The 10,945-nt window shown below is 35.4% G+C and overlaps 2 protein-coding genes across 4 annotated transcripts; both read right to left on the bottom strand.

The window, feature by feature from the left end:
* Positions 1-1,074: 1,074 nt before the first annotated feature.
* On the bottom strand, positions 1,075-5,231 carry LOC110415201 (uncharacterized). 3 transcript variants are annotated; one of them, XM_021426773.2, is made up of 2 exons: positions 2,019-5,231; positions 1,075-1,927 (listed from the first exon to the last, which is right to left on the bottom strand). In XM_021426773.2, the coding sequence occupies exon 1, from the start codon at positions 5,088-5,090 to the stop codon at positions 3,195-3,197; it is 1,896 nt and encodes a 631-aa protein (XP_021282448.1). In that variant the 5' UTR covers positions 5,091-5,231; the 3' UTR covers positions 1,075-1,927; positions 2,019-3,194. The 3 variants fall into 3 exon arrangements, with proteins under 3 accessions (XP_021282448.1, XP_021282449.1, XP_021282447.1); XM_021426774.2 differs by having other exon boundaries at positions 1,075-1,914; XM_021426772.2 differs by having other exon boundaries at positions 1,078-2,221; positions 2,627-5,231.
* Positions 5,232-5,673: 442 nt separating this feature from the next.
* On the bottom strand, positions 5,674-10,610 carry LOC110415191 (uncharacterized). The gene is made up of 2 exons (XM_021426760.1): positions 10,181-10,610; positions 5,674-6,211 (listed from the first exon to the last, which is right to left on the bottom strand). Exon 1 carries the CDS (start codon positions 10,483-10,485, stop codon positions 10,228-10,230), a length of 258 nt encoding a protein of 85 aa, XP_021282435.1. The 5' UTR covers positions 10,486-10,610; the 3' UTR covers positions 5,674-6,211; positions 10,181-10,227.
* Between the last annotated feature and the right edge of the window lie 335 nt (positions 10,611-10,945).

The raw sequence follows: 10,945 nt of genomic DNA, 5'->3' as shown, positions 1-10,945 counted from the left end.
TACCATTTTAGGAATTTGTATAAGTATAATAAAAGAATTAAAATTTTTCTAAAGATAAGGACTTGTTTAGTTACCATAAAAGTATAAGAATTCAATTATAAAAAGTAATATAATTCAACGACTTTTCAGTTCTTTAAGCCTTTGCCATTGGTAGTTGTGTGGGAGTTAGAAAGGGTTAGTTTAATCACGTGCATTTATTAATTAGTTGGTGGAAGTAGACATTTGATTTAAAACTAAAATGATGAGCCTAGCTCAAGATTTCAACCACTTGGAGTCCAGTTAACGTAGCAACAAATCCATCATGCTTAACACTACAGATAAGGACAAAGAGAAATGAACCTGTCTTATGATGCAAATTCCTCATGTACTAATATTTATGTTTCATTTAGGACTTACTAAGTAATTTGTTTAAACATATGCTATAAATATATAAACGACAAAATTTTTTAAAAAAAATATTAATTAATTCCGACACATCGATACATGTCTTATAATTATGGCCTTTGATTTTACTTTATAAATTTTCAATTTAACAAATGATCTTTCGGATTAAATTAATTAATAATTATTTCTTTCTAAATGTACAATATATAACCTTTTTCGAATAAGTTACCCTTCAAATTACCATAGATCACACTCAATTATTTCTTGTCCCTTTGGACTCTTTTCTTAGACTTAGGCTCAGGGTTTCTATTGCTTGAATATTTTTAATTAGATTTTTCATTTGGTTAGTAGCAATTTGCAGGCAATCACAGTAGTGGGCAGAGTGTCTCATTAAGTACAAATAAAAGCAAAATGTAACATTGTAGACCCTTTTTTATTTACTTTACCCACAACACAAATTGTTGTATTTTACACAAGAAAGTTCATTTCCACATGTAAATTAAGCATGGGCATCCAAAATTCAAGCACAACGTACGAACTGGAATCATTGAGGCTCTGATAGCCTTTCAGAACCGTAAGACCAAATTATTCTGGATAATGGAAGATTTTGTTTTTACATAAACAGTGTTGAATCTCATAAGTTTTATTTATCTTTGAGCTGTTGTTATCAAGATGAAATCTAGATAATGAAGATCGGCAAGTAAAGAATATATGAGAGTTGGATATTGAGATTATGACCTGCTTCCATGCTGGGTATGTATGCAAAGTTCATGAAAATTAGTACTATATTCTAAGTAAAGTGCTTCTAAATTAAATGTTACAATGTAGTATTTTAGAATTTTAATGATCAGTTTTCATCTATACCAAATGCTTTAATGCTTTCTTTTTAACCATCACGTTACATTGAAACGTTGCAGTAGGAAAGTAACAGAGGCAATAATTGAGTGATGAATCCAAGAGAGAGCATTTTGTGTAAGTGGGCATTGTTTGTACCCTAACAAGCAGATTGAAGTAGACATATGATAAATGCGCAGGACCACATAGCACCCAATTGTAGGTGTCAAGTCAGCCACACCATGACTCCATTGCTTTGTTTGTGGGGCATTTCATCCAACTTTTAATAATTAGAGAAGGGAGAGATTATCTGCCCCTAATGTCATATTCTATGACCAAATTAAAGCTGCAAGCCACCCCACCCAAATTGAACATCTCAGGTAAAACGGAAGTGAAAATAGGCTTTTGCTTCGCTCAAACTTGGCCTCACTCTGTTTGGATTTTCTTTTCATATATATATTTTAACATTCATATCTGATCTATTGACAAAAAGATTCATTATAAGCAAACTTTTGTGCAGAAAATAACCAAGATTTGAGACAAGCCAAACCTGAAGCAACCAAGAATCTAGATGACTGACCTCAAGTCAAGGCAGCTTGGGCCAATTCCTTGGCTTAGGAAGCTGGGAGACCACCCCTTGGGCTGACTTTTGATCTCCTCTTGATCCCTAATTCTCTTACGTTTCAAATTCTGGTCCTGGATTCATTTTCTACATTGAATACAAAGTGCAGCAACAGACACATAATGTTTTGGACCATAAAGCAAATATGATTTTAAGAAGAGTTTCAACTGGGTCCTACCTTCGACAATGGGAAGAGCAAACAGAAAGCAACTATGCATCAACTCCTCAAAAAATCCTTGAATTTGTCAACCTTTTGACATGACATTTGATACCAATTTGATGATTTTTCTCCCCCTACTTATAACCCTTCTTATGCCCAAAGCAGCAAGCACTTGCAGTGGTTAGCAGACGAAAGTAGATAGAAATTGCAAAGGAGCAGACCTGCAAATGAAGATTTCAACTTCAGCTTCGCAAACAGAAGGACAACATTTAAACAGGTCTCTAATTGGAGGGAAAGCATGACAAAACAATGCTACAAGGATAAGAAAACAAATAAGAAAATGTTCAGGCGAACAGGATACATCTCTCTGTTCAAGTTAATCAATAGCTCCCCAATAGAAAGGAAAGAATCGAAACCAAACTCACATTCCAACAGTATTTCAAATATGAGTTAGTATTAGGCAATGCTCATCCTAAGACAACACAGGGACATGACTTTCATGTCCAGGAACAGTAAATGACATCCTAAGCAAAGAAGTAAATGAGAAATCCAGGAACAGTAAATGCACATCTATATTAAGCTGAAACATAGAAGGCTGATTGCGAGTAAAGGAGAATGATAAGAACCTTTAGCCATGCAAGATAGTGCCATCTTTTTAAATGTCATCCGGAGCTACTTAAGGAATATTTCAGCATTTTCAAAAGAAGCAAAGTTAAATACAACTAGTGGGAAATGCTTTAATTGTTGCTCGTGCTGCTGTTGCCATGGCCATTGCGCTGTTGTTAAGGATAGTAGCATATTCTAGAAAAAAGCTTGTATTAGATGTACCAATACTTAGTTGGAACCAATCCTCTTCTTTTTCATCTCCTCTTGAGCTACAAACATTAAGATATCACGAATTGTTCCTTGCAAAATGCAAAATAGACAAGCAAAGACTACAGCAATGGGAAAGAATGGCACAAACTCTCTATGTATGACAATGTCCTGTTATGTCAGGTGCAGATAAAGAAACAATAGCAACTGTACCCTCTTTATAAGATATCTAGTGTTTGCTAGTACCGGTATGGCAATAAATACTTTGTTTTGTAGTACAAATGAATGTCACCGACCATAAAATGGGCTTTCCTTCTCCAAAATCATCTCTGGTAGTATTCCCTTATATTGTTCTGTAAGAGACATCAGCAGACAAAAAACTCATATCACTAGAAAATCATCATCCTCCATATAATCATTATTTGGTATACTTCCAGCCTTCCTCATTTTTGCATGAAGTTCACACAGTAATGGGTAAATAAGATTGGCATGACAACGAGACTTGGCACCAGCCACAAACACATGAACTTTATTCCCTACTTCTATCCAGCTGCAACCTGGCTGCTTCTTCAATCCCTTATTCTTCATTTTCAACCTTACCTTAGCAGCATCCCTCCATTTTCCTCTTGAAGCATATATGTTAGACAACAACATGTGAGTGCCTGCATTCTCTGGTTCTGTCTCTAAAATCTTTTCTGCAGCCAGCTTCCCTAAATTCACATCCCCATGAACATGACATCCAGCAAGAAGAGCTTCCCAAATAGATACTGATGGTTTAGTGCCAAGCCGCATAATGAATTCAAAGGCTTCCTTGAGCTTCCCTGCTCGACTGCATAGGTCAACCAAGCATGCATAGTGGTCCTCCTTGACCTGAATGGACTTGTCTCCCACAAGCTCATCAAAGTACCTTAACCCATCCTCCACCATACCAGAATGGCTGCATGCAGAAAGCAAAGCCACATATGTAGCACCATTAGGTTTAAAACCAAAACTAGACATTTTTTTGAACAAGCTGATAGCCTCCCCTCCACACCCATGGTGTGCATAAGCTGCAATCATACCATTCCACGAAACCACATCCCTCTGGCTTATTAAGCCATCATCAAACATCCTCCTAGCAGCATTCAATTCCCCACATTTTGAATACATACTAATAATTGCAGATACAACAATTTCACTACACTGATAAACTGTTTTAGCTATTGTCTGATGAACCTGCTGTCCCTCAAACAGACCAGCTAAGTCACTACATGCACTCAAAACAGTCACAAAAGTTCCCTCATTGGGCTTTATCCCATCCTCTGCCAACATTTTTGAGAAAATCTTCAATGCTTCCTCACTTTGCTCATCTTGTACATATCCTGTAATCATAGTAGTCCAAGAAACAACATTCTTACGTGGCATCTTATCAAATAATTTCTCAGCCCTCTTCAACTCCCCATTCTGAATAAACCCTGTGATCATCGCATTCCAGGAAGACAAATCCCTCTCTGGCATCCTCTCAAACAACTCAAAAGCCTCATCCAACTTCATGTTCTGCGAATACCCAGTGATCATTGCATTCCACGAGACTACATTCCTCTCAGGCATCCTATCAAAAACCCTCCTAGCCTCATCAATCTTCCCATTCTTCGCCAACCCAGCAACCATCGCTGTCCACGAAATAACATCCCTTTTAGGCATCCTATCAAACAATCCCCTTGCATCCTCAACCCTTCCACATTGTGCCAATGCGGTTAACATCGTATTCCATGACACCACGTTTCTCTCAGGCATTTCCTGGAACAATTCAAAAGCCTTACCAACCATCCCATTTTGCACATATCCATCAACCATTGTATTCCAAGATACAACATTTTTAACCGGCATTTCCTCAAACAACCTCTCGGCTTCTAAAATTCGATTTGACCTCATGTAACCACTTAGCATCGCGGTCCACGTTACCACATTCTTCTTTGAATCAACTCTATCGAACAGTCTCCTTGCTTCCTCAATCAAGCCAAGCTTGATATACCCAGAAATCAGTGCAGTCCAAGTTATTACATCTTTATCTCTATCAGGCATTTGATCGAACAGTTTCCGTACTTGGCTGATTTTACCTTCTTCGCTAAGCTTAGTGATGAGCCAATTGGATTGTGCCACGCTTGAATTGGCGCTGTAATCTATACGAGGTATGGTAGTTTTGGATTTGACAGAATGGAGAGCATTTAAGCTTAGTAGAATGGTGAATTTATTAAAAAAACGGAACGAAATTGATGCTCGAGGAATGACCAACATCTCCCACAACGGATGGAAATGGATATTAACTGTTAATAACTGATTTCTGTCTCTAAGACAAAGATTATGAATGTTAATTATCAACAAGCATAGCCAATGCCCCTTTTGGATTATCACATCAACATTCAAGCATCAAATAGGTTAAGCCTTGCGCGCATATATATATATATATATATATATATATATATTGTGTTGCTAAATTTAATAGTAAAATTTGCTGTTACAGAATTTTACCAAGTCAAGTTTGACAAAACTTCATATAGATAAAACTAACACAAATTTGTTTACATTTCCATTCAATTCCGATGATGACCAAGTTACCATATTTAGTTCCTCTCCAGAAAATTTTAATTTGCTTTCTAACACTGCAATTCCAATCCAAAGTAAAGAGTTGACAATAGGATGGTATGTTCAGAGCTGTATAAAGTTTAGGCCCAAGGACACAAAACAAAAGCAAATTTATGCTCAATTTGCTAAAGATGAAAAGTTTCTAAATACCAATAGATTTGATTTTATTGAGTATCATTGCCATTTCTCAAGATGGCATGCTTGAGATGTCTACGAATGACATTTTCACAGTGCATTACATAACTAAAACTTCATAGAAAGTTTAATGCGGATTTTCGTATGAATACTGTTACATGTATACAGATACAGTTGCATGAGATAAAGCAAAGCAAACGTATTGGTAGTTGGATTATTCTTATTAAAAATTGACATACTACTGTCATTATCAATGCACAGTTGTATAAAATTACTATAATTAGTAATGTTAGGGTGAAGTAGCACCAACACTCATCTAAGTAAAGATATGAGGCGGGGCCTTCCATCAGTGCCACTCATTCCGAGCACTGCAATATTTTTGAAGAACACTTGCCTTTCTGTACAATGGATGGTATGGGGTTGACACCTCCAGTAGTCCTATCAAAGAAAATGACCAAACCATGTAGCTTTCTGCCACAGCTGGACTAACATTATCAAACTCAAATTAGAAAACCAATAACCAAGATTGCATGCCAAACCAACCAATCAAATTAAATATGATTTCACCCTTTGGATCATGTTCCTTGTACAACTCACAATTCCCTAGAGAACTCTTTAATTCTTCCTTTAGGTTTGTCCTGCAAAGATATAATAACAATGTTACTTTTTTCAGAAAGATAGCTGTATAACCTGAAGCAAATAACAATCTTTCTACCGCTATCATAAACAATTAATGAAAGCAACATTTAGGACACCAGAACATGTTAAACAAATTGAAAATAAGGTTAGCACCCCAACTTGCATCACCACAACATGAGTAGTTAACATACAAATTTGATTTACAAGGAATCATCTCCATTAAAGTTGGTTTCTACCAACAGCTAAGTAGTAAATGTTTTATCTGTTCAGCTTGGCATAGCTGCAACAAAGTTCCAAGTCGCATTTGCGTATCAAAGCTCTAAAAGGAGCTAATTTTGGGAAGAAGCATGGACAGGAAGAAGGAAATGGATAACTATGCAGGCAAACATAAATTAAACAACATAACTACAGCACTGCACATGGACAAGAGTAATAAAAATTTCTAGTAACCATATATGGACATATTGGTTGCAATTGGAAATCCTGCATTACCAAACACTACATTTTCATAGTATCTTTGCATTAACATAAGGTATTCCCAAAATATTTCAATAATCATGATAATATCAATTTACCTAATGCAAATAAATTAATAATCATTGAAGGTTAATTTTCCCAAATTACCTTTTTAAAGAATTCAATTTGCAACTTTTAATAGCTAAGGTGACTTGTACTAAATATTTCCGATAAAGTGGGGCTATTTTGTCATAAAAATATTAAACTCATCTCACCTCATTGTGACTCTTAGAATCTTACCTTCTTATGAGGTAAAGAGATTAACAGTAGAAGGGACAAGGAATTTCCACCATTGAGATCACCAGTAATCTTCCAAAAACTCTCAAGTTGAACAAACTTAAACGTTTGTTGAATCTGCTAGGAAGTTTGTTAATCCAGCTTTCTCCATAGACGATTTCACACCTCACAGGTGGTGTGACCTCTTTTGTCTTATAAAACAACAATTTATTTGTGTCCTTGATGCCCTATTCATATAAGTGATCAACTGCTCATCTTGTTTATTACAAATTTATTATCTATCATGAAGCAAGATGCCATAACAAAAGTCTTTCCCTCATAATTTCTTTCTTTGAAACTATAATTTACATGAATATCCTTATAAGCCTTTGCCTCCTTCCTGACATGCTCATTCATATCTCCCCATAAGAAAATCCATACTTCTTGAGAAATCTTATAGATCAACAAATCCAAGTCTTTCCAAAACTTTATCTTGAATTGCTTATTCAATCCCACCTCGAGGTGCATATACAATAACAATATTAAGGTCTTTTCTCCCCTTTAAATTAGATACACATGCTACTATTCCCATATCTTTTAACATCTACAAGACCATTCTTCATGATCTTATTCATGATAATAACTGCATTATTACTTGTTTTATCCATACTTGATTACCAAATTATGAACCCCAAGTCTTCAAGTTCCTTTGCCCTTTCTCCTTCCCGGTTAAACTCTTTGAATGCATATAATGTTAATCCTTTTCCAATTATACTTCCACCTTTGCTGATTTACCTATTAAGGTCTTGATGTTCCATGTCACACAATATAGCTTACTCTCTTGGACTAACTTTTTAATGTACATCCATCCATGAAAATGTGGGAACCCTTACTCATTATGCATTACATCCAAAGAGGAGTCACGTAGTTCAAATCTCAACCTCCTCCTCCCAAAAAAAAAAAAACCTAAGGAAAACGTTGAATAGCCATCACTCAGATTCAAATAAATTTATCCTAAGACGGACAACACAACACCCGTAATAAGCCCAGAAAAACATATGAAAGAGAACCATCAATTAAGGAAGAATAAACCAGACCGGGCAGGTAGCACTAAACTCATCTAGATTACTCTGCAAGGAATTTCCAAAGTGGCTCTATAACAATAGCAAACAGTTGCTGCTCCCCAATCCAATTCTCCCCACATTACTAACAGAAATTCATGTAACTAGAGATTCTAGTGGGGAAAAATAATGAGGAGAAATATTTGGAAATGAGAGAGGCAAGAAGCATTATTGACCTACAGTTCAGCAGAGTTAAACAAAATTTGATAATGGCAATGATGATATACTCTCCATTCTTGCAAATTAAATTAGAAGATGCATGTGAGTGCCTATGTATCAAATCTTAGGCCAAAAAGTACCAGTGCAGTCAATGTCAAATGCTATTAGACAGTAACATAGTGAACAGTTAACACAGTCTTCTAATGCCCTTAGAACCGAGCTTAAGCATGTCTATCTCTTCCCATACAACTTTAGTCAAATTCATCAACTTAGACTAAAAGGGACTAAAATCACATCACAACCTTCAATGTATAGTTCTTTAAAAAAAATAAACGTCTAATTTTATCAAAAACCTTAGTTCAAGCATGTGAACTCCAATTCCAATGTTTTCTCAGGCACTTGGTCACGATATTGTTTAACCTTGATAAAATGAAGAATTCCTAACAAGCTGCACAGGTATTATTTCATATTTAATAGAGTACATTTTTTGAAGTTTTTCACCAAAGCTGTCACAAGAAGTGAGGTGTAAGAATGAAAACCAGAAAATGAGAAGATTCACATCACCCTACTTGTGAAGGAATCAACACTAAGCAACTTTTTCAGCATCTGGGTGTCTGAAAAATGAAGTGGACCATGGTAATGATGGAAAAAAAATCCAAACGATACAACCAGCCAGGTCCAACCTAATCAAATATGCGCTTTTGATCTTTCATTTTGTGTCCTAAAGTTGTAGGAATTTACAAGAAATGTATTCAGAACAGCATGCCAATGTCCTTCAAGCCCAATGATCAACACAGCAAGGCATTTGTGACAGTTATTAACTATGAAGGCCAGACAAATGTAACCTTAAAACTAGGTAATGAAGCCCAGTAGCTGTAATTAAGTTTGCAGACATGCAACCAATACATTAAGTTTGCAGATATACAATCAATCTATCAACCAAAAAATGCCCAAAAGCATAAATTTCATATTTTAAGTCTCCCAATGTTCACATTCTGTTATATTTTACCTTTTTTTTCTAAAAAAAAAAATAATTCTCAATAACTCATAATTCGTTATAGAGGTGTTTGATCCTAAGAAATATCAGATTAGTAGATAACTGAAAGAAAGGAAAAGAAAAGTAGAATCACGCAGCTAGCTCACAGTTGAGATGAATAAATCTTGAAAAATATATACATATGCTAGTTTACGAGAGGTATAGTTTGAAAGTTTCAAATATATATTAGTTAGCAAAAGAAAGGATCAGTCAAGAATGTTGTTCATCAGTGAATAATAACCTCATCTAACTTTACAGTGTTAAGAACAGTAATTAAAAGGTGCTTAAGTGTCTCTAAACGGGTTCCATTATAAACTTGTATGCTGAATGAAAGCTATCTGTAATCAGCTCTAGAATATCTCTGGTGTGAATAACAGAACTAAACCTTCACAGTAGGATCAGGCACGATGCGCCAAGGACATGAACTCCTACCAATCTCATCCTAATGCCCCATCCAATTCTATCCCTAAATCTCCTCTAGTTCATTTATTTATTAAATTAAATTTTGTAAGTTTCCCGACCTGAATTAGTGTTCGTTTACTTAACAGACCAATTTATGGGAACATGAGAACTCGAAGAGCAGATAATTTTGATACAAATTAAGTGTAGAAACAAAACTGAAAAGATTAAATTGTAAAAAACAAACGACAATTTCTGTTCAACATACCAAACTACAAGCACGATAACAGTATAACGATAAAACCAAGTAGCATTTCAACATGTTATGAAGAACATAAGCACGGAAGAAACCAAAGCAATAACCAAATAAGGGTAAATAGGACGTTCAAGTCTTATAGCACACAAAGATTTTAGAACTTTTAAGGAAAAAAAAAAAACTATTTGATTGTTATCTTAGATACAAATAAGAAAGAAGAAGAAGAAAAGAAGTATGATTTGTGAGAATTAGGAAGGAAACAAACCGGAGAAGTGGGTTTGATTGAAAGAAGAAGAAAACAAGACGATGAGTTCAGCCAACATGGAAGGGACCAATATCACCACTTCTGAGAGAGTCAGCAACTTCATCGGCAATCGTCAAGCATGAAGAAACCCATCCACTTAGAGCAATCCAAACCATCTCTGCCATCCACAGTGTCATGACCCATGGCATTGCCATTTCGCTTTCGTTTTCTTTCCTTGTGATTGTTGCTCTTTGGAACCAACAAGTAATTATTGGTTTTGTCAAATTGAGGATCTGAAGCCTTTGGTAGAAAGAAACGAAGGACATTCAAAGAATCCAGTTGAGGTGAAGTAAAAGTAAAAGGCAAGACTTTGCTCCGTCGGCTGGAGTTTTCCTCTTCCTTGTTTTAGTTGATATACAGTGGCCAGTCAAGAATCTCGGCCCCGCGTATCATGTCCCACTACATATATATATATATTTGTCAATACGTTTAAGTAAAGATAGTGACGCGAGGGCTGAGGTTCCTTCTAAATTGTTCTCTTGTTAAAGCGTCTGCCTTCCAACTATGTCCACTAAATTTGTTCTAATTCCGAAAAATAATTGAATTTAGAAATATTACAAGTAATGTAAAAGCTTCCCAAATTAAAATATTATGAGGAATATATTACCTTGTGAACTTTTAATCATAATAATTAAAAAATTAAGTATTTCTTTTTATAAATAAAATCTATCTATAGTTCTTGTAATTTCAACTTGTGATTCCTCTTTTCTACCTTATGACTATCTA

Source organism: Theobroma umbraticum, unplaced genomic scaffold, assembly GCF_002168275.2.
Source record: "Theobroma umbraticum cultivar Fairchild unplaced genomic scaffold, ASM216827v3 scaffold_147.0, whole genome shotgun sequence".
Classification (NCBI taxonomy): Eukaryota; Viridiplantae; Streptophyta; class Magnoliopsida; order Malvales; family Malvaceae; genus Theobroma; species Theobroma umbraticum.
Note: the sequence above shows the minus strand (reverse complement) of the source record. Positions and strands in the feature narration are given on the sequence as shown.

What these genes read in the sequence shown, in the direction of transcription:
- LOC110415191 (XM_021426760.1), bottom strand. Translation starts at nt 10,485, where the DNA reads ATGTCCTTCGTTTCTTTCTACCAAAGGCTTCAGATCCTCAATTTGACA.
- LOC110415201 (XM_021426773.2), bottom strand. Translation starts at nt 5,090, where the DNA reads ATGTTGGTCATTCCTCGAGCATCAATTTCGTTCCGTTTTTTTAATAAA.